General features: G+C 34.4%; 1 protein-coding gene across 11 annotated transcripts in view; it reads right to left on the reverse strand.

The window, feature by feature from the left end:
• The window catches only part of LOC124368806 (nuclear factor 1 X-type-like), a 551559-nt gene that overhangs the window by 48492 nt on the left and 477725 nt on the right, over positions 1-25342 (reverse strand). For 9 of the 11 annotated variants that reach the window (XM_046826193.1, XM_046826194.1, XM_046826192.1 and 6 more), the window contains one exon: positions 8640-8735. The exons of the other annotated variants lie outside the window; for them this stretch is intronic. In XM_046826193.1, coding sequence (XP_046682149.1) covers positions 8640-8735 — 96 coding nt within the window. The remainder of the gene's footprint in view (positions 1-8639; positions 8736-25342) is intronic. 11 annotated transcript variants of the gene reach the window in all.

The raw sequence follows: 25342 nt of genomic DNA on the forward strand, positions 1-25342 counted from the left end.
AGCATTGCTAGTGTGTAACTATGTTAATTCATAAACATAAAGACGACGAATTCATTTTAGTTTTATTTATTGTGTTATAAATTTATGAGATAATTTGGTAATTAAAAAAAGTCAGTGAAAACACATTGGTTAGTAGAGTGAAACGCCGCCTACCGCATTAGAATACGACGATCCAGTCAGAAATGGCAGCGTATAATGTACTTCACAATGTGTAACTAAAACAACCCGCCATTTATGACAGGATAAACCTTTTGAGATGCGGTTTGTGGCATTCAACTCTACTAAGTGAGCTCTTTCAAATGAGGTATCACTCGACCCATGCTTCAATTTAAGATTTCCATGTTTTCCTCTGTGGGCCGTCCCCCCATGGTTGGCATGTCATGGTAATAGCAAGGAAAAATAGTTTACATAGCCATATGACACTGTGCAAAGTTTATAGATGTTATCTGCTATGGTTTGTAAAATATTAAGCCGTACCCAGACTTTTCAAACACCTTGTATATATATACATACATATATATATATATATATATATATATATATATATATATATATATATATATTTAACTGCATTGTAGTACGGTACTATTCATACATAGTATATCGTAAATTTGTATAGCCTACTCCATATTTATAGGAGAGAACAAACGTATTTCGTGAACCGCTGCAACCTAAGTGGATTCCTATTTTTTATCTTTTCTCAACACTGGAAGAGGTATCTGCGCTGTTACGGGGGAACGATGGGTTAATACCTTATCATATGTTGGAAGTAAATACATTTTATATAAGAACTTTATGCTAGTTTGTATGCTAGTTTCATATTAAAGGTAGAAGCACATTTTTAAATTCTAATAAATACATTGTAATGGAGCCCTGTAAACGACAGATCACTAGTACATATGGTTCACGTATTACGAACATAAACTTAAGTGAGACGAGTAGAAATGAAACTTGCACTAAGGTTAGATGTGCGACGGCTGCACGCCGTAACCGTACCAGGCACAATTAACCCTACTGCGCCGTTTATACTGGAGGTAATTATGCTAGGCATCTTATCTAGACAAAGTAGGCCATTCCGTGGATCAGGCCGCGGCAGCCGCACATTCTGGCAGCGGCGTAGAGCCGAGGCGGCGCGGCATAAGTCGCCGTCAAGATCGGCATCGCCCTAACTGCCTCTAAATCTGCGCGAATCACATCTCTCTGCACCCCTCTGTTATTGTTTGCGCCCCTATTAACCTAGATGCGCTTCGTAGGGAACTGCTGCCGCCCGCCCGCCACTGCACATAACATCCTTGCCCTGCCTGCTACTGCAATTATTGTACATTCACAACGCCTACAGTGCATGATGAGTGAATGATTAGACAATCGAATATCTTGCTCGCCTTAATGTGATGCAATCGATATTCGGTTGGGAAATATTGATCATTTGAAATTCGTTACTTCCCTGAAGACAGAAAAAACAGCAATTTTGTATCACTCCCCGAGGAATTAGAGGCACATAATATCCTTCCTTGCCTGCTACTGTTGTTTTAGTACTTACACAATTATCGTATATTTCAAACGCCTAAAATCCTAAATGATATTAGGTTGCAAAAATGTGTTCATTTGAAATGAATAGCGTTTCTAGGTAACTTCACTGAAGACAGAAAACACGCAAGTTTTTATCACTGACCGAGAAATTAGAGGCACATAACATCCTTGCCCTATGTGCTACTGCTGTTTTAGAACTTACAAAATTACTAAGTGTAACAATAAACGCCTAAAATTCAAAACGAATAATTAGACAGTCGAATATCTTGCTTGTCGGAAAAATTGTGCATGTGAAATTAACAGATTTCTAGGTAACTTCCCTGAAGACAGAACATTTTTTATCACTCCCTAGGAATTAGAGGCAATTAGGAAACTTAAGCCATTTTTTAATCAGACCCCCCTCCCCCAAATAAATGACTGATGAATTTTGCATGCAGGAAGTTATGTCTTTATTCATGTGGTTCCTTATACTCCTCTTGGAAAAAAATCAAAGCGATTTTCTAGTTTTCTGTATTTAGAATTGGTATCTTAAGAGCCGGAAAAATGTCATGTGTTTTTATGGAGAAACTTTTCTTTCACTAGATTAGTCAAACTTCCCACTTGATTGTATGCACAGTGTTGGTTAACAAATATTTTTATTATGTTGTAGTTGTGATGGGTTGAATATACATGTAGGCTATGCCAGATTAACATGCTATTAAACTTAAAAGAAACCATGCTATATAGGACGGGGTGTTCCATATAATTTAGAGTGCTTAGAGTAAAATAACTGAATGGAACAAACGTATAAGGGATTGTGGTTAATGCCACGATACAGGATGTAGTTGTATTAATACTTTCGTTTATAATATTCATTAGAAGCTAATGCTGGTTATATAGACAAGTCAAATTGTTAACAGTTTCCCATTGGGTCGGATTACATAACTGTCGGATATCCTCTTGGGTTACCTACAATTATAATTTTCTCTTATTTTTTAATAAGGTAAATAATTATAAAGGAGAATTACAGAAATTTTTAAGAACATAACCAACCAAAAATTAACCGCTCCGTAGTAAAACAATTTTTAAAATGAAGTGATTGGTTTTTCAATCGTCTTAAGTACTTGTTAATTACCCTTAAAACACCTAAATCTATTGAATGAAGTATTATTTACTGTTACTTATGCAACGTACAGCCAGCCACAATTAGCTTACTGGCAGGAAAACGCCAGTAGTCGGTAGTTAAAATGGCGAGGAGGAATAATGCAGTAATATATTTTAAATTTAAATTTATTGCAAAGTTTTAAATTTATAGCTCAAGGGCTGCCAACTTCAAAGATGAATCTTCAGCTATGAAGCCAACATGTTAAAATAACATAAATATAAAAAATGACAAATAATAAACATACTTGGGAATCATATACTTGTGGCCCTTTTTATGAAAAAAATTAAAACCTAAAAATATCAATTCAAAGAAAACAATTTTTACGAAGTATTCAATTGAAATTTTACATGAAAATAACATCGGAATGTATGAAATAAATTGAGAAAGCTTCGAAAACATTCATTTTAAGAGCAAAATAACCAATACAAATAAAATAAGGAACATAAGTGTTGTTTTAAGAATAGACGAACTAAAAAAATCAGTTGTTTCCAACAAATTTTAGAATATAACAATATTTTGATAGAATTTAAAATTATTAAGAACAGTTTATAAATAATATAAACTAGATTCGTATGAAACATACATTAAATATTAATACAAACTAGTTTAACAATGATCTAGGGTTAATTCAAAATGTACTTTCATCAAAAAATATTTAAATTCTCCTTGATTCAAGGTAGGTATACATGCAAATTTATTTCATTTACAGACAATTATTTAAATCCAGTAATCTATCAGCCGTTAATTATATTTTAATCTCCTTATGGTTATGTCTATATTATTTCTTGCAGAATTCACACCTCAAGTTGACGTCCTATCCAATAAAATATAAACTATGGGACGATATGTATGATTTCTCTACTACAATATTAATCTTCAATATGGGAGAATAGTTTTACTAGTTTAACCCCAGTTAGAAAGTTAAAGTACCGAATACAGCTTTAGTTAAAAATTGATTTTGGACGCTTTATATTTCCTTACAAATTAGGACAAGGGTTGCAAAAATGTTATCCACCAGAATTCTAATCTCAACGCCGCATTCAAGAAAGACAGGTAAATAGGTTATAAAAACAGAGGTTTTCTAACATTTCAGTAACTATATAAATTTTAACAACACTGCATCAGTCAAAGAGCTACTATTATTATTACTGAACATGTAGGGTACCTCTATAGTCTGAATTCGGCGTTTCAGAGCAAGTTCTTATAAACCTCTCGTAGGTTTGGCGATAAGGGGAGTATGTACATATTTTTAAGGGGGGGGGATGTGATTGTTTTAAAGAGAAAATGGTTTAAACTACCTACCCAATTTAATTGACCTCAAAGGGAATCGAACTCGAGACCTCTCGATTAGAAAGTCGCAACCTTATCCTTACGTACGCCATCGGTGGGGGCCACATTAGGTGGGTGATATTTTTCAATAACTTTACAGCCAGTCGTTACAAGTCGTTAAATCTAAGTCCTGACATGGGATATGCGTGGTTACAACGACGTGTACCGCAAACCACATAATATCCATAACTGATGATACTTCTCAATGTATTTTACTTACATACTGGTAACTAGAAAAACGGGACTACTAATTTATCAACATGCCGTCTTTATTTTTCTCTTTAAAACTTTTGTTTTGAAGTAATTGTTTCACTTTGCCAGATTTTTAGGGGTTTTTAGCGGGCAAAGAATTACTTTTTGTTTTTTTCGAAAAGCAAATGTGGAAGTTTTGTATTTTTTTTTTCATTTTTAATAAATTTGTCTCTAATTTTGTATGTTTTTTATTGTTATTTGAGTGTGTTTAGTAAAGTTTTATGCTGCGCTAAATGTGAAAAAAGTAAAAATACTTTTCTTCAAAACATAATTAATAACTTTTTACCATGGAAAGGTAGCGATTGTAATTATTATTTTCATATTTTGTGGTTTTTGTTTAAAAAAACTGTATATAGTATGTTACAATTTGTTTATTTTTATGTACGTATCATTTACTTTCAACATATGCTTGCGAATCTCCTGAAACCCGCCTAGCAGTACAAGTCGAGACGCACGACGAGCATTGACAGTTAAGTAGATGTGCAGTAGGCCAAGGGTGCAGGGGGTGCAGGGGGGCTGTAGAGGGCTAATGTGGGTGATTATGGTCATATGGTGCGGGTAAAGAGCACCAACCTTGCCAAACTCCCGCCAAGAAACGACACCGACATTACGGAACTGCTCGGCACCGTACGAGTATATGGAGCACGCCTTTATGAATTAACCCATTGCAGTTTGTACGGTTCATTCAAATTTATAATCAAGTTATTTAGATAATAAACTGCAGCCAAAGGGTTAGCGGACTGAAAATGGAGAAAAAAAATAAAACTGAGAGATTCTTAAGAAATGCAAACGGAGTGTGAATGGCTCAATTTCATTTTAATAAAACACTTTTAAAGCCCTTTTAAAAATACCTTTCCTGAAGACAGAAAACAGAAAAAAACTATTTTTTATCTTCACATGAGTAATTGTAGGCGTGTAAAGTAAGAAGTATTTAGAGACTATACGTAGGTATAGATAAAAACGGCAAGATATCAGTGAAAACTAATGAAATTATAATTTAAATTTGTACAGTTTGTGCATGGAAGATGTACGGAGGGAATAACATCCTTTTTATTTATAAAAATAATCTGTTTGAAGCAATATTTTATCATAGCCGCATGTACTTTTATAATTATATTCTATTAAAAAAGATTAATTTCCTAAAATCATTGAAAACACGTTATTCCTTTCTGTATAACCTTTTTTGTACAAGACTTATTTGGACCACAAATTCCTACTTAAATACTTGTAATTTCTCGTGAAATAATGACATATTTTGTATTTTTTGCTGATTTCAGGCGAGTTCAGTGTTTTAGCGAAGTAAAGTGCTGTAACTTTAAAGTATTAACTGAACAAAAACCGATTTCACAACCTTGATATGAAAGGAATCAACGTATTTGTTTCAAGTTACACAAATTCCGTATAACTTCAGAATCACGGAAGTGAAAACTTAATGGCAAGTGAAACTCCTGAGCAGCAAGCACATCACAATTTTACGTCTTGATACAACAGAATAATTTATAAATTCCATAAAATTATATCAACGATCCCATTGTGTGCATAAATGTGACTGATATGTGTGTTATAGCTTTTGAACATAACATATATTAAGAATAATTCTGGCTAAAAATATATTAGGCTTATATTTTAATAATTGCTATAATTTTTTAAAACTAACTAAACTAAAAGGGCATTTCTTATTTTAGAGTAAAGTTTTGATTACTTTTTTTTATTACAAGTTACTTTTGAGGCGTACTCATGACCTGAAAACTAAGTGCTAATCTCGATAAATTCATGGAAGAAAACAGATAATTATCACTATAACGAATAAACACAATTTTAAATGTAAGGATTAGGTCGTGTGAGACCAGATTGCTGAGCGTTACTTGATTTTTAACTCGTAAGTGTGAATAGGAGCAAGTATTACATTTATCGCCTTCCATAAAGGCCTACTAATAATAATACAGTGGTCATTTTGAGAAGCGTTAATTTATGCAGAATGACGTCATTCTTCAGTATCTAGAATCAGTGTCGAACATGTCGCACGGTGCATAAGAAAAGGAAGAAACAGGAAGAAATGGAAATCGGAGCGAAGACATTGACATATGAGTTGCAGCTCAGCGAGGTGCAGGGAAGACGCAGGGACACCACGTGTTGATGCTCTCTCGATGCCAAATCTCTTTCCAAGTTCCCACGATTCCCGTGCCAATTGCCGAATTTATTTTTAGTGCTCCTCTAAAGGGGTAAAAGAGAGATGAGAGAATGGAAGGCGAGGCATTGCTATTCAAGAGTCTAAGTCTGGGCAGATGGCTGCTCTAGACTGGAGTCACGAGCCAAGTTATACAGTCTCGTGCACCTGTGTCTGAACTGCTCAGTGCTCACCCCCGCTCAGCCGCCTCCAGCCGCTCTAACCGCCTCCAGCCGCCGCGCCGTGTGAACTTCAAACAACACTGTGATCTATCTCACCGACATTTTAAAATTAATGACTCACTACCAACTCATTATGACAGAGATTCAGAAAACAATAGTACGATCGGAATGCCGGTTAATGGAGATGACTATTTTGTTTCATACCTTCATTTAGACGACCCCTTTCTCGAAACTTACCCGATACCGAAAACTCTGATATCAGAACATAATTGTAGCGAAGATTAAAGGGTTCGTTTTTGACGATGGAAGTATTGTGAAGCTAACAAGAGTTCCGGACGTTTGCTATCGTTCAGTGATACAAGAGTTCAGTAACACTACAAGTATATTGCCATTTACTATTGGCCATTGTTCAGTTACCAGTGGTTGGTCACAGAGTGCAGACCTCTTTTGATACATACTGGTTAATTATATGTTAATAAATAGGCTTTGTTTTATTTAGTGCATGTTTTAGAGGCTACATGGAATTGACACATATAATGTTTGCTGTGATTCCTGACTTGTGTGTCACGTCGTTCTGGTACGATTTGTCTTTTCTAACCTATATTGCAATTTATGTGTTAGTTAGTTACACCTGATGAAGACACCAGATTGTAGATTCGAAACGTGGTGTTACTGATTTCTTGTACACTGAACGGTGATGGCATATGTCGAAAAATCCTGCAACCTTTAACCATTAAACGGATTCTAATTGTTCAATCTCTTCCTGAGCGCTACACAACAGAGATCCTGCATTACGTTTGAAATAATTTTATTGTAGAATCATAATGGAACTTGTTACTAATTCAAACTAAATAAAATGTATAAGAATCGAAGACTTCTTTTACGTCACAATTAACAAAGTTTAATTATATTTCAGTTCTTTTAATTTGGTTTACGTTAACAATAAAGGGGTGTGTAAAAAGCCTTATAGGTCATACACAAGAACATCTCGTTACATAAATAAATAAGTACAAGCATGACAGGCTTGCTGTGCGTAGATATTTCGTCCAACGTTCAAAGTATTCACAAGAAACCCTCAAATAAGCGGCAAGGCTCCATGCTGGATCCTTTAAAAAGGAGCTTAACGCAGAGGGAAATGATGTTTGTATATGAAGTTGGTGGTGAAGGGGGTGGGGGTGGTGGTTGGGGGTAACAATTTGTGTGCGAATGTCGGGGCACCAGAAGGGTAATGCACACAAGACGGGGACACACACGCATACGCACGCACACACAAAGACACACACACGGTTTAGTTAAATGGCTAGTGAAGGCACACATCATACACGCCACATTTGCTAAGATAGACGATCAGATAGGCCCCGGCCCCCCCTGACCCCCTCCCACATTTTCACTTTGCCTTTTTAATCTCTGACTCTCTCGGCAGATGTCGCTGAAATCCCCGTTATTTAACTTTACAAACACCCGCCAACGCTACTAGGACAGTAAGTTTTCTGATTGATTTCTGACGAAACAATTCATTCCACTGGAAATATTTGTACACAGTTAAATTCACACAGCGGCCCATCAATGCCATTGCATGTCCACAGACATTATCATATGTTTCTCTCACTTTTAACAGGTTCTTATCCGCCTCTTGAAGTAACCAACAAGCCATTATCCATTAGCCATTAGAACAAGGTTTTCAAAATTAAAAAAGCAACCTACAATAAAAAATGTACTTAAACGTGTATTCAAACTTGTTCAGCCATTATATACATAAAATGTATTTTGTAACAATTTCATTATAGAGGACATTGAAAGTAATGAATTTTCCTTGACATTTACCGTCTAACTTATGGAACTTTACTAAAGAAAGAAATGATTCATTTATAAATTTTGCACTGCTTACACGATATTATTGTGAAGTGACCCTCTAATGATCTTGCATGAGAAATGAGAAAACATAACGGCGTGCCAACTAGCATATGTATCCTAGGCTCGCGGAGGGGTTCGAATATATAATAGTAAAATAATTTGAAAATAAAACTGAGATTACCTTTGGAAAGCCTCCAGAGCTCTTTGGACGAGAACACTCCGGTCGCTAAAATGGTATCATTGCAGACTACGCCGTTGTAGGGGTTGTGGGAATAGCCTACAACAAACCATTACCCATTAACCATTTACCATTAGCCATTAGCCATTAGCACCACTCTACCAATGTTTTCTCATTTCTACACAGTCTAACGCTAGTCTAATTCACAACCACTTAGCTTTATTCATTCCATACAGGCTGGTCGTAAAGACTTACCTCATTGTTACACGTATCACTACAATAACATTAAGAGGGCATGATTGGTTAACTCCAGCGGTTCTAACAAACTGGTTGGTTTTGTTGGAAATTTAATTATTTGATTTTTGCAGAAGAATATTAATTTATCAATTTCTACAGTCAAACGGTACATTTAAATAAGAATTGGCAAAACAGAACGCAATACTAAATTTGTGAATTGTTTCAACACAGGAGTAACTTTAGTTGATTGATCAAAGTTACTGTAAATGTTATTTATAGGTTAAATTTAAACATTGTATCTGTATTAATTTAAAGTATTATTAGTAAAGCATAAAGTATTTCTGGAAACATCCTAACCTACATTAGTTTTTTATAATTTAATATTGAAATGGATTTCAAAATGATCGCTAAAAAATCTTTGTTGTATTTAAATTATAATGAGATATAATTACAATGTCTTTACAGAAAACATCTTGTTGTGTGACAACTGAAGGTGAAATGGAGGTCAAACCTACCTTGCCGTGAAGTTCGGCCAGGTCTAGCGAAATCTCGACTTTGGGCCATTTGGCCTATATGGCGAAGTTGTATGAATCTACAATACACTATACTTGAGCTATTCAAACATAAATTTGCCTCCTTTTGCTCCTAAACGATTAAATTAAATTAATGTAGAATATTTCAAAAATATCTGTTAATGTTAAAAATAAATATAAGAAACATATAAAATTGAAACTAGTCAAATTTTGTGAATGGCTATAATCAAATGTAGCGTAATCTTTAGGGAATTTAACATTAAACATAAATAAATAAACAGTTTAATCGTAGGTAATCGAATTTCAAAATCGCATTTATTTGGATTTAGTTAATATTAAATATTGGACATATTCTATATTCATTATAACTTATATTACAAGCATTTTAAACTTAATTCTGTGTTAATGATGCTGAAAGGCCAACTTATCTTTGCCTTTCTTCTATAGATGGTTTTATCTGAATCATTTAGGATTATATATTTAGTGCTTTGATGCATAATGGAATACATTTTATTAAATAAATGAATTAAAATGAATTTTCTTAAACATTCACAAACACTTTTACAGGATATACGTATTTAAGATGTTTTAAATTTAACAGGCCCGAGAAAATTTTTTACATAAATGCACTTTTGTAAAAGTTTAATTAAAGTGTCATATTACTGGAAATGGACCTGCAAGTCTTTGCTGTTTATCATAGGATACAGGTTGAAGATCAAACAACATTAATTGTTTAACTAAATGATCAAGATAGAAATTTTAATATTTGTTTTAAATAAAGCTCTTTCCGGACCCAGTTATGGATAAAAACAGTTTTTCGAAACGAGAATAGATTTTAATTGATTAATATAATAATACTGTAAAGCTAAATTATGAATTATCAGTTTTAAGGCAACCGATGAGCCGAGCCAATCCAGGAAGGGTTTTAAGGAAAAGTGTTGCAGTAAACCCATTGTTAAAACATAACGGGTGCCTACATTATATTTAGCGTGAGATACAGGGTAATGAAAAAAATGTTGATTTATTTAGAGATAAGAATAAATATAATTTTATTTTTTAATATGTTTTTATTCTGTAATTTATAATATGGGAAATTAATAATGCTACAAAACTGCAGTGCGCCTTCGACAAAGAAAATGCAACACACTCACACATGTATATGCATATTGCGGAAACTGTGATCAAGGAACTCGACTACAAGTGCAGAATTCCACAAAGATTAGACTTAACATGTTGCCTTCATTAAATATGAATGAATAATTACAATTTTGTATTATTTAAACTTTTATAGCTTTTTTGTCCACTGAAAAAATCTTTGCTCTAAACAAAAGTTGTTAAGAACAGAATACGATTGTACATGGAAGGAGCTAAAATGCATATGTGGAAGAAATTACACCTTGGACCGACTTAATAAGGAGTCGATCCTTCAGAGAGGTTATCTTTATATCCTATACAAGTGATAAAGTAGTAAATTATAGTTGCAGCTACAAAATATACCTTGTTCAGGAAGCAGGTGTTACTCTTACGAGACCTTCTAGAACAGGATCGCTTTGGCCAATCCTGATGAACTATCCTAGGACCAATTCTAAAAAAAGAACCCCACGCCTATCAGCATGGTAGTTCGAGGATAGCAGAGATAGTATACGAGCCAAAAAAATTCTATTCACAATGAGAATTAGTAACGTTTCACAAATTTTTTCCCCACAGCAAATTCATTTTCTTGATTCTTTTGATAGATGAATGGACCTGGCAAAACCTATTAGATGTACCTCAATACCTATAGCTCCCGGCTATACCTTCTGCCCAATATTTTGGACGAAAAGTTTCGTGAAGTTCTTCAAGCCAAGCAGTTCGTCACTCTGCCAGAAACTTTTAAAAGCCACATCCATTCATTCATTTTGAATCTAGCATTCATTCGGTCTTCTTAAGAACCGACAATAGTACACATTCATCTAAAGAAGGAGATCTTTAATAATCCTTATAAAAATTGGGAGTTTACCTTCACCTTCACCTTCACTACATTCCTTACACATCGGTAAATCTTCTACGTATGTATTAAGTTTGAAAATTATTTCGGTGCGAACATTCCCGTTAAATTCAACAATGGAGACTGACGTTCGTCAATTCTGGTGATGTCCCACCACAAGAGAGCAAATTTGGGGGGGGGGGGGTCCTTGAGTACTCATACTAGTGTAAATGCTGCCGAAAACGTTTCTAACCTCGATTTAGTTGGAGTACGAAGTTTGTATACTATCTGGCTACGCCTATGTATTGAGTAGTGATGTGACAACTGATTCAATTGTAAACCTGCAGTTCTTCAATCGGTTGTTCTTACATCTAATTCAGTGATTATTCTTGTATTTGGTTTTTAGCTGAATTAAACAATGGATGGCTTTTCATATAGGTTTACTTTCAGTTAGCGTACTTCAATACGTTTAAAGAGGCTAGTATTAAACCCTGCTTTAGGATAACATTTTAAAAGAAATACTTAGTAGTTTATTATGACTACATTGGAAATTTAAAATGATCGCTAAATTCACATTCTATAGCATAATCAATCGTCATATTTATTTCATATAAAAAAAATAACAGATAAGGAAACCTCCAATGTATTGAATAGGATGTTCCAACGATCAAAGAACCAATTGTTTTTAATTGTTATTCATTCAAGAGTTTTGAAGAGGTGACGTTTTGGGATATTCCTATGTATTGGAAAAAACAAAAATTTAATTCAGAAATATAAAATTCCCAATATTCCATCTAACACTTTGACTATTTAATGCAGTGGTTATATATTTGAAAAATTATCAATTTTATATTGTGGTATCAATTCAATCACTAGCCATATAATATTACTAGAATTACTCGCAAAACTGTTTAGATTAAATATTGATAATAATAGATGGTACTCCTTACAGTATTATATCAATGTATATATTTAAATTTAGCCTAATGCCATTTCATATATATAAAAACACCCATATTCCATATAACACTTTGACTATTTAATGCAGTAGTTATCTATTTGAAAAATTATCAATTTTATATTGTGGTATCATTTCAATCACTAGCCATATAATATTACTAGAATCACAATGTTGAAACCTGCAAAACTGTTTAGATCAAATATTGATTAAAAATAGGTAGTACTCCTTACAGTATTATATCAATGTATATAATTAAAGCTAGGCTAATGTCATCACACAAAGTGACTCACTCTAAAAACAATATCCTGTTCAAATATTATTATCGGTTAATAAAATATAATCGGAAATTTAGAGTGGATTTTGAGCATAAATTTTGATTATTGACGTCACAGGATTAACAATGGAACTTTAATACGACATAGCTGGTACGATGGTCGTATGGATGATGACGTAATGACGCGCCCGATGCACGAGCGCCAGGTGTAACGTCACTGCCGGTGTAACGAGCATGTTGTTGCGGTTTGTCTGGAAAGGGTAAGTAAATTTAGTGGTCGACTGTTTATGGGGCCACCGGTCCCGGCTGAGTACCAAGCCCCAATTAACTGGTGGTCTAAAATTTGGTCGTACAGTGTGTAAAATATTCTAAATAAAATTATGTTTTATAACAGTAAGTCTCTTGATACAGAAAAATTGTAAAGTTCAGTTCAGTTGAAAGGGCAATTAATGTTAATTTTATTATTTAAATAATTCCAAAGCACTATGTAGAATATTTAGGTCTTGGCTATGCCAGCCTTGGTGGCCTTTGAAAATTAACTGCAAGTAAAAACGGAAGGATAAAAGGGATCGAGTAACTATATCTCTGTTACCACACATTGAACCAATATAAACCACAGCCATATTTCTAAATTTCGGTATAAGTACAACAACTGAATGTTATAGTACAACCAATGCTAAATATTTAACCTGTTACTTTCGCTAATCGAAATGATCGCTAGAGTGGATGCAATTTGCTCCAATTTAAAATTAATATTTTAATATATGTATATCTTGTTAGAAAACATTAGAACTAAGAAGACATTATGAAGCATAAATTAGTCATTTTTCTTAAAGGTGATTTTAGAATCCTAGTAGGCGTAGCTGCTCGCAAACTCAGGATCACTTGACGGTCATCCATCCAAGGAGCCACAACATACGTACTTTTGTTCTTGACGATGTTTTAAAAATAACGGATGTCTCCTTCAACAAGACCATTAGAAGTATTACAAAAAAGTATAGTCTTATCTTACTAAGCGTAGTTAGGGCTGAAAAGGTCTCTCTAACACTTAACCTGGGGACGAACGGCTTAAAGGTGACTTCCGAACCACCAACAACGGCCGGGCAGGCGGGCTGCTTGCAAGGACAGGATCGCTCAGCGGTCACCCATCCAAGCAGCAGCCACGCTCAACGTTACTTGATCTGGTTATCTCGCGATAACCGTTGTACCCGCTAAACTACGTCATTGCACTACCTGAGGTATCAGAGAGTGAGAAATATTTAACTCCCCTATTTATTTTGACAGTACAACAAAGAAATATTCAATACCTCTCTCTCAGTTTTTATAATTTTTACTCAGAATTAATAGTTTCCCAATGACCTCTTTACGTAATTCTGCTGAGGTTGTTGGTATTTAAGAACAGAATGATAAAAATGCTTACATGGTTAAATTTACGGGTACAGTGATTTGGCTGCTGTTTAGTGTTTTGATCACTATCAGATTGATCAGAATGCTTACATGGTTGAACTTCACGGACACAATGGTCTACCTTACGGTCGAAATACTTGGGCTACTGTTGTGATTTTTAGCTAAACGGGTACGAAAATCGTAAAACCACTCTCCATCAGTTGTCCATTCAAAGATTATGCAATTATCTTCTCAACTGAGTCCCTCCAAAAATAATCAAGTTTAGAGAAGTACTTCCAGAATCCTAAGACTGTTAGTTTCTTTTCTCGACTGATAGAGCGCTACCAAAAGCAGAAACAATTCAGACACAGGGGCATTCCGCATCTACCTGGTCCTGAGGAGGGAACCCCTAGTGGGATAAACTAGTTCGGTGGCGGTGGCGATCGTTCACGGAAACTGGGCCATTTAGCTAGCGGAGTGCCGCTGCCGTGGCTGGGTGGCTGACCTCATCAGAAGATGGGTGGGGAGTGCGGCCTGTGGGTCAATCGCTGCCGTACTCAGAATCTCTACTAATTTTATTTATTTATGGAACAGATCTATAAAAATTGATTTTATAAATGTATGATATAATTTATTGCTCTTCTATAAATGCTGAAAATGCACCACAGATTTGCTGAGCTTGGCATGTGGCAAGCACTATACGGAGGCCGTACATTTAAAAATGGTCCTCTCAGAGATGAGAGTTGGATATGTTTAAAAAATTATTTATTTCTTTTAAAACATTGAATACATTCATCGTATGTTAGCATAAAGAAATATTCAACGTTTTATGAAGAGTTTGCAATAAACTTGCTAACGTGGCATTGTTGTTTTCGATAAAAAATGTGTAGTTTTCGAATGAAACGAAGAAAATTTCTTTATGAGAGGCGAAGTTACGACTATAAAGTCCTTTCTTTCACAATCTCAACATTATGAGTATAATCGATGAGATAAATAAATGTGATAACCTACTGTCTAAGATATTCACGTGAGCACGTACAATACAATTTCTACACTACGTACAATATGATGGCTTTAACTTTGTACGTTTATAAATGTAAGAATTAGGACCGGATAGACCTTACAAATACTTCGCATTGCATGCACACAGCATCGTTTTCCATATTAGCACTGTTTATTACTTTCTTACTCATATTAACATTCTACTCGTAATATACCCCCCAGCCACTTCATTTAGTGCTATCAGATTTGATAATCGTATTTAGTACTGAATATTATTCTAGTTAAATTCGAAAAAGAGGCCATAGTTATAATGTAACGCGGGCCCCTCAGTCCCAAATTTGCAGATTTTTCTATTTTGGTAGCTATATAACCTTACATTTCGTTGATTGTGTTATTCGTTTGTAAAAACTCATATAAAACATCACGGTTGGAACTCCATTCGGCATCGATTGATCTGTGTAAAATGTCAAGCTACATGAACAGTAAACGCACGTAAGAAAACCGAAATATAAGAGCCAAACTGAGTGTCTCCCAAAGTTGAGCGGTGTCCTTGTTAGATCGTAGTGGATAGATCAAAACCGAAATATAAGAGCCAAACTGAGTGTCTCCCAAAGTTGAGAGGTGTCCTTGTTAAATCGTAGTGGATAGATCAAAACCGAAATATAAGAGCCAAACTGAGTATCTCCCAAAGTTGAGAGGTGTCCTTGTCAAATTTTAGTGGATAGATCAAAACCGAAATATAAGAGCCAAACTGAGTGTCTCCCAAAGTTGAGAGGTGTCCTTGTCAAATTGTAGTGGATAGATCAAAACCGAAATATAAGAGCCAAACTGAGTATCTCCCAAAGTTGAGCGGTGTCCTTGTTAAATCGTAGTGGATAGATCAAAACCGAAATATAAGAGCCAAACTGAGTATGTCCCAAAGTTGAGCGGTGTCCATGTTGGATCGTAGTGGATAGATCAAAACCGAAATATAAGAGCCAAACTGAGTATCTCCCAAAGTTGAGCGGTGTCCTTGTTGGATCGTAGTGGATAGATCAAAACCGAAATATACGAGCCAAACTGAGTATCTCCCAAAGTTGAGCGGTGTCCTTGTTGGATCGTAGTGGATAGATCAAAACCGAAATATACGACCCAAACTGAGTATGTCCCAAAGTTGAGCGGTGTCCATGTTAAATCGTAGTGGATAGATCAAAACCGAAATATACGACCCAAACTGAGTATCTCCCAAAGTTGAGCGGTGTCCTTGTTAAATCGTAGTGGATAGATCAAAACCGAAATATACGACCCAAACTGAGTATCTCCCAAAGTTGAGCGGTGTCCTTGTTAGATCCTAGGGAATAGATCAAAATAGAAGGAGTAAGTCACCGATGCATACGAATGACAAATTCCATTAATTCCGATCTGGTACTGTTTGTTGGCATCGTCTTGAAGATATTTCGTAATTGTGCACCAAACTTGGTGATGTAAAGAAGTTGTTTTTACTGTTTGTCTCAATCCGAAAGGCGAGAACAATCTCACTTATTAAATTTCGAGAAGAGGGAAAAGGGTAACAAATTGATTTTTACGAGCGTCGAAGTTCTGATAAAAACAGTCTTGTTTGCGTTGTTTTTATTCGTCGGCGGGGCGGCATAACCGAGGCATTATTAGTTGGGAGCAAGAAAGCATATTTCTGATGCGACATTTTCTCCCTTGGCAATTACGTTCGGTAGGCCATAAACAGATATTGAGGGCTAAAGGGCTCCAGATTGCAGCCAGATGATATACTCGCGTAAGGGCATTGTAAACTTTCCATCTACTCACATTGTTGTATACACACATTCTACTGCAGTGTTTAGGTCTGCGGTGTAAACTAGTGCACACATCCTAAACTCAATTACACGTACTGTATACTTACAAACATGCTTACGTATTACATTTAACATTCACGCTAACATACATAAACGCATTCCAAAATTTTGCTATAAATTTGAATTTAATATATGTGTAATTGCTTTTCCTGTACGATAAAACATGACAGATAATGTACTTTTCAAAAATCTTTAAATTTCAATCTTAATATGGCGAAGCTCATAACCTTAGCTCGGAGCATGTATTTATTACAAACACTCTTATTTGATGGGTATGAAATAGTTATTATAGTTAAATTATCTTTTTTTTAAGTCTCCAGGTTATTTATTAAACGTTGTACTACTCTAGCCCTTTCCTTTTTTCATACAGGAGTAGAGGTCAGGGAACACTCGTAATTCGTAAACTTTAAACGGAAATACTTATGAAGCAAATTCCACTATTACGATAAAATAAATGTCTGACCACCCTGCTTAAAACACCAGTTTTATTATTTGAAACAAAAATCAAAGGGAAGGGTGCAATCCTTGAGCTACTTAAAAACAGACACTAAACTAACTAAAAGACACACTACCTAAAAAGGCAACTATTTATTTTTAAATGTAACATGAATAAAACAGAAATAAAACCGTTGCAATTCATAATAGTGGCTGGAAATTTATTTTTCGTCATTATTTCAACTCAATTGAATTAGTGTCTCTATTAAAAATATAAATTCATTACAGTAAAAGTGATAAAAGGATAATATGATTACGGACATTTGCTATCGTGTATCCTATAATAATCATATCATCCTTTCAAATTACCAATCGGCAGTAAAACTTTAAACAAAAAAGAATAATTGTTTCCCAACTTCACTTGTTCAATATTTTTACATAGATTCTAGAACGTGATGGGGGATCTCTGATCAGACCGACTCTACGGGTATCGGTGAGGGGAGACCGTAGCGCGCTCACCGCACACTCAGCACTCTAGCTGTGACTCTGACTCCCAGGGTTATTCTGAGACCACTGTGCAAGTGGTAGTGGTAGTGGTGGTGGTCTATTTGTGCACATCCACATTTCCCCTGCCTACCAACAGGAACACTCTTTTATCACTGTACAGAAACCCCGTCATTTAGACTACAATAGACTTCCTTGTTCTTTTCGTCTGATTGTCTCAGAGAGTTAAGTGACGCAATAACAACACATATGTAGTTTAGAGAAGAAGGATTTTATTGAGTGTCCCAATGATAGTTATCAACACACATGCCTTGATCCAGACGGCTGATGATGATGACCCATGAAGTCAGTGAAACTCTTAAACGTAGAATTATAACTCAAAGTTTACTCCATTTTAAACGATTTTACAGTATTGAAACGATTACATCAAAATCGCATTTTTTTTAAATTTTAAGATTATATGATACGTAAGTTATTAGACATATTTTATAGTTCTTAAGCTGCGCAGGTTCTTGGAAACGCTTGGAGTATATACTGTATGTATGTATGTAATATAAAACTTATATGGAAAACAGGTCAATAAAAGTATATTTTGCAAGGCGACAAAATATCACAAGGCTATTATTTTTGTTCTTATGTCAAGAACTTATTTTGGATTGAGTAATGAAATTGTAACTTTTCATTTTACATCTAATGTATATTTTACATTATACTTTCTCTTGTCGTATTTTTCTTATAATTCACTGTTAACTTTCTATGCGAAAAATAATTTATTTAAATATAATTTATTTCTAAGTAAGTAAATTTATTCTCTGTTTGTCTAAATTATATGATTTAATTTTGGCTGTGTATATTAACGCGTGTCACTATTATTTAATAATACATGTAATATCGTCACATGCCGGTTTAACATATAATTTACACTATAAACTAAATAATTTACAACTGCTCGTTTATTAACATTAGGAACTTTTTATACCCTACTTCCTATCTAATAAAATGATTCTCAATACATTTTATGTGCAGTATTTAAATACATGTGTATTAGTTTATTACAGGATAAAACCCGAGTAGTAAAATATATATCTATTGATAAATATAGAGGAATCGCTTAAAGCATCTGTTTTCAAGAGATTATCAGATAAAAACGATTCCACACTATACAGTTTATTATGCAACACTTATACTAAACCATGTGATTTTTCAAGGGAAGGCAGTACTTGTGAAAAGTATGTTTCTTTTCCAGTTCTAAGGAAATAAATAACAGGAAATTGCGTGTGAGATTCCTGGACGCTACTTGCACTGACTTTTATACTACACCTGGAGTTACTTAGGGATCTAACACTTAGGTCTATTTTAATTTACACATTTCGTTAGCAACTTGGATGATTTTATTGCGGATTAGTTACTTCTGATATTTACTATTGTCGAGTGCTTACACCTCGTTCAGGTATCTAAGGAACATCCCTTATATTATCATTAACTGCAGCTTGCTTGCCATCTTGATAATTATATTATTATATTTACCAATTATTATTATATTTATGTAAAAATGTCTATAAATAAATAAAGAATTTATTTTTTCCCCACGTCAAAGTACCTCAAATGTCTTCATGTGTCTTGACAGTTATACATTTTTATATGTATTTTTTTCCATCGTATTTAACGAACGGAGTATGTGGAATACTTTAATTTCGGAATTGATACTATTAGAATATATTTATCAAATTTACTATACGCCTATTATTTATTACTATTTAATTATAACACATTTATATTAACCTTCTCAGTAAAAAAATATAAAATATAAAAATAAAATTAAAACTCAGTTAGGGGTATGCTATGTAACGAAACACTATTTAATTTCAAAAATAACATTGGAATTATGAATGATCCTTGCGGTGCTCCAAGTATATTTATCATTAGTTAATTTAAACCACCTCCAATTTTAATATATTCTGGGACGCCAAATGAGATGAATCTTCCTCATACAATTTTCTCATTGACCAGGTCGAATCCGGTCAAAGTCTACAGAATAAAATTGAATTTAGTTCCGTTGGTTCTATTAATTTAAAATATTTAAGTAAGTTGCACCCACATCGCAGTTAAATATCTTAATTATTTTATTTTTTTATCTGTTCATATTCAGTACGATGTTGTTTAAAGCAAAAATATTCTTAAAGATCCATCGTTGAATCACACCAAGAGTGATCTGCAGTTAGCAACAAAATATTTTTGTTTTATACAGAATGTACAGTACTCACTCCATGCAATGTGCTAGATAATTTGTTAAGGTCTTGAGGCCTAGTTTTCCGCCTGATTGCCTGTTTTAAAAATGCAACTACACAGGTTAAAGTGAGTAATGATAGGGTTAACTTTGAGGTGAGAAACGAGACGGTGACTTCAGGAAGGGTCGAAGCCGTTCATCACAATATCGACATCGGAGAACACACCACCGACAAAAACAAGGAACTCCGTCCGGCAACGGTTCTTTTGTCGTTTCCGGCGGCAGAGTTCCACGTAGCCCGCGCCGAGACATCTCCGCTCTATATATCGGTGTAAGGAAGGAAGTGCTGTGTACGCCTGGGGACTTTATTTTTACCGCAGATAGATTGTAGTTGCCGCGGGCACGGGCACGGGCTATCCGGGATAAATCGGTAGGAGGATTCCCATCCTTATATTTATTGAGTACTACCGCACCCCCGCACCCCGCTCCCCCAGGCTCGCTACCTCCTCTGCCGCTGGGGCGAGAACTCGCGTATTTCTCCCAGCGTATGCAGCCGCCCTGATCGCCCGACTTATCGACCCTATATCTCGCGTTATTGCCTCTTCAGTTGGTTATCCGCTACCCCTCCTGTTATATTTTCTCAATTTAAAAACTATAATGATCGGAGTGAGAAATTTCAAAATACGGTACGCACTCCGAGTGGACAGTTGCGAAAAATTTTAAATTAAAAAATTACAATGTTACGGTAACGTGCGAAACCGCCATATCTTATTAGTGTGTTTAGAAAGTGACAGAATACATAATGGGAGGGTTATTTATTTTTAACAAGGATAAGCACATTATTATTTTACTTTATTTCCTAAAATCCTAATATCTTTATTACTTTTCAGATTTATAATAATTATTTGAATTCAATCATAACATAAAACGATAATATATTCGTTGAAGATCTACATGTTTTACATATTGCTACATCTTACTGTGTGTAAAAACTAGTAAAGATAAAAACAGCTGTTATTAGTGAATATATTAATTAATTTCTTGTTAACATAATTATATGGGCCGCTTATATTGAGACAGACTCGAGGCTAAGAGTGAGCAGAAGAAGTGTATTTTTCAGGATTCGGATTATTGGCTTAGCTTTAGCGAAGCCTATCACTCGTGGGGCTGGAAAAATATCATTTCTGTCTGTCTGTCTGTCCGCACGAAATCTCGAAAACGAACTTACCTGTAGATTTGAAATTGTGCATGGAGCTTAATTCCTATATGAGGAACGTTTATTTGGCCCGATGATGGTGGTTCGGTTAAGGGTTAGTGAACATACATTGGCCTCATGGGTAACCATGAATGCAACGAGAAAATAGCACAGTAAATAAATCTGTAAACAAACTGGATACACTGGGCGATACGAGATTTAACCATATGAGATGCTAACGCATGTAGCCTAACTAATCCCAAACACATACATAATTTTATAGTGACGTGTGTGAAGACGTTTATTAATAAAAAACTGATATGAAACCCAATTTAATGGAAACATCTGAATGTATTATGTGACAAGATATGCAGAGAAAGGTTTCATAGGTAGACTTTGAATTTTGCATGGGACTTCATTTTTACAAGAATGTGTTCTTTGTTCTTGTTAACTTCTTTTATAAATGATTTATTTTCTGTGGGTCTGTCCGTCCTCAGGACATCTTGAAAATGAAATAATTCATAAATTTGAAATATCACCGAAACCTGTTACGACACGTGGTGTAGCGTTGGTCAATCATTACCTTGTTGGTAATGAGTGTCTGAGGATATGTTGATGAATCGTAGCGAGAAGGGTATAGAAACAACAGTGTTTGCATACTTGCGTAAGAAAATAAGTTGAAAGGTAAGTAGCTTGGAGTGTCATGCTCTCTGGATGCTCTCTGGATTCACATTCATAAGATATAATGTAGCAGTTTTACCATACTTCAATAACATCAAGTATTTACTAAAATAACAAGTATACTGAAATGGTCAGGAAGTCAAATATAATAAACTGTTTTCTTAACCAAGCAGGATAACAATAAAACTTAAAGTGGATAATAAAGCAAAATTTTCAATAAAAAAGTACATATACGTACAGGCAAACAATTTGTACAAACACGTAAAGTTGACCGGCGAAGACAAATGTTGAATTTTTTTAACTTAACATATATTTTATATAGTTAAACGAGAAAAGAATGTACATTGTAGGCACATATCCACATGTCATATTAAATATGAATGGAATTTGACAAAAAACGGATATTGAGCGTGTTAACTTTTGATAATTATGTGAAAACGTATGTTTGGTTTGGTGCAAATTTTCTGGTAACCACGTTTAAAACAAGGAAGATACAAATGTTTGAACTCCAATCCGGCTTAAATAATAATAATACTTATAATTATAATACTTTATACTTTAATAGTTTTTGAGACAGTGGAAATTACTTATTAGTTCACGGATAAAAGCCACGTTATTCCAGGGGAAGAAGTTTTTTTAATTTACTACATTAATCAGTTTATTTATATTAACATAAATACAAAACATTTGTATTCAAATATCGTTGTTTCCAACGCAATTGGTATTGGCAAAGTTGAAGTCGCATTACATAAATATAGTTCTGGTAGTACGTGGCTTACGTTCTTTCTTGAGAACTCTAAATAATCACGTCAGCTCTTCTGTAGACCCATAGAAACATTTTATTTTTGAATTCAAAAAGATTTATACTAACATACAAATTTGAAATTTTGTTGGTGTGTTCTTATCAATTCTAATAATTTTGATTGTAACTATTGGTGTTTTATATAATAGTAATAATAAGAGCAGTCTCGGCTTATAGTGGGTTCCAGTTGCAATACTGTTTTAAACTTTAAACAAAATTTTGGTCAAGATACATTTTCTAAGAACAAGAAAACTAGAAACAATTCTTGAGCATTCCTCGAGAAGCGGTATGCATTTGAATCAGACTTCAGGAGTGTCTTATAATTAAGGCGAGAAACCGGTTGGAAATAAGGATGTGAATGTTTAAAATACGGATATACCCGTAGAAGATGGATTTAGGGAATTACAGGTTTTTATTTATAACAAAATTATAATTTACTTAAGTAACCAATAGTTTTAAATACTTTAAAAGTTCATATTTTCATATTTAAAGTATTTTTACTTGGTTTCAAAACCTAAATTACAAACTTAAAATTCCAATGGATTTAAAAAAAAATTCTGAATGATTCATGTTTTTTGTGAAGTCTTTTTAAGGGCTGTGGCTAAAAAGATTCCTAACCAAAAATCAACTGTTACACCTTAATTAAGGTTACTAGTAATTTTGAAATTTGATGTCTCGGCTGAAGTCTGAACTCAATCCGACCTACGACCTTTCATCCAATTTAGGTGTATAAAATTAATTTTACTCGAAATTTAATGTTTGGACCTTAAAGCTCAAATCTAAAAATGTTAGTTTTTGCGACTTTTTTGGAAAACCGTGACAGTCGCGAGCTGCCGTGAGTCGACATCCCGGCCCGCAACCCCGCCTGGACTGGCGCTCCCATCAAGTAATTAACAGATAGTCACCTAATCTGCTTAAGTGTGCTATTATAATGGATGGGCCTCCAGGAGGGGGAGCCGCGCGGACAAACAAAAGTTAGTGTTTTATTTTAGGCAGAAGAACAATTAGTACTAGCACCCGTCTGACTTTCATTTCAATTAAAAACTTTTTAATTTGCGACTACAACTCTGTAAAAAGGTCACAGCCTACAAGCGTAATAACTCACCCGGCGTTCGCAGAATAATGGCTGTTACGTCGGGAGGATGTGACGTCTGACTTAATACATATTTTGATAACGATCTACCTCTTTCTCTAACTATAACTCTTTCAGTTTTAATAATTAGTGTTGTGTTTAGTTTATTATTAAGTGCATGTTTTAGAGTTACTAAAGTTGATACACATCATAGTGGTTGTGATTCCTGACTTAGGCGTGACACAACGCTCTGGTGTGATTTGTTTATTTTAACATAGTTTGTAATCATGTGTTAGGTTGGTTATTTACCGGAAGAAGAGATCAGATTGCAAATCTCGAAACTTAGTGTTACTCATTTTTTAATCACTGAACGATGGCAAATGTCCGGAAAATCCTGTTTCCTTTACAATCCTTCCATCGTCAAAAATAAACTTCAAACAAAGGAGTACACTCTTTCATTGGCCATCTCACGCCCATTTGTTAGGGAACTTGTAAAACAGTTTATACAAAACATTTCAAAGAAGTTTTAAAATTTAAACGTATACTAAACCACTGAGTCATTTATACAATGCCCCAGTAGGCAATTATATCTTATAAGTGTGTATGTTTTATATCACTAGTACTATAAGGCTTTCATCATACTAAGTTTGTTTAACATAACTCATAAATATTTTCTAAACTAATTTTGTGTTTTTAATCTTAAATGAAAAACATAAAAATGCCATACATGAGGAATACTGGCTCTAAATCGTATTATCTTCCCCGAAGTTAGTAAATTAACTCCATACATAAACGTCACACATGTTTTTATTGTAAATAAGATTTGGTGTAGGATATGTCCTTTCATAAGCATAAATTTATGAACATTTATATGACATTGTTCGCCTAAAGTTAAACCAATATTTACGGTGCATTTATTACTTATACTAGCTTTATCGATTGATCACAACTATTAAAGATGTAAATTATTATTATTAGTGCTTAATTGCGTTAGATGCTATAATAAAGTTAAAATTACACAGAATTATTATGATAAAAGTGCGTATTTGATCAGGGTTATGTAAGGTTACGAATTTGAAAATTTGGTGTCAGTACCAACTTAGGGCCACCAACGTTTCGTTTCAAGAAAACTTCAAATTTGATTATGTGGCTTACTGTTCAATTTTTCCTGTTCACCTAGAGATTTTTAAAAGAAAACACACAAAGCTACTTAAACACAATTTAGTGTTATGTTTATTTATAAACAAACACAACAGTAAAAAATGATAATCAGGTATAATGATTACAAGAAATGTTCGAAATGCCTAACATTTGCAACGATGTAATCGCGAGTTCTTCGTAACATCGATTATTTGACATTTACAAACATTAGTGGTTTTCCTCAACTTGTGCTTCTACAATGACAATGCATGCTACGAGTGTTTCCACATTGTTTACTGGTCAGAGGAAAAGTCAAGCTGGATAAGGTCAGGTGATATCAGAGGCCAATGAACAGAGTCGTTTATCCCGATCAGGGATATCCTGCACACATGGATATTAATTGAAACAACAATCTTTAAACACGACAGCGAGACTTGGAAGGAT

The sequence above is a fragment of the Homalodisca vitripennis genome, chromosome X (genome assembly GCF_021130785.1).
Source record: "Homalodisca vitripennis isolate AUS2020 chromosome X, UT_GWSS_2.1, whole genome shotgun sequence".
In the NCBI taxonomy this organism is placed as follows: Eukaryota; Metazoa; Arthropoda; class Insecta; order Hemiptera; family Cicadellidae; genus Homalodisca; species Homalodisca vitripennis.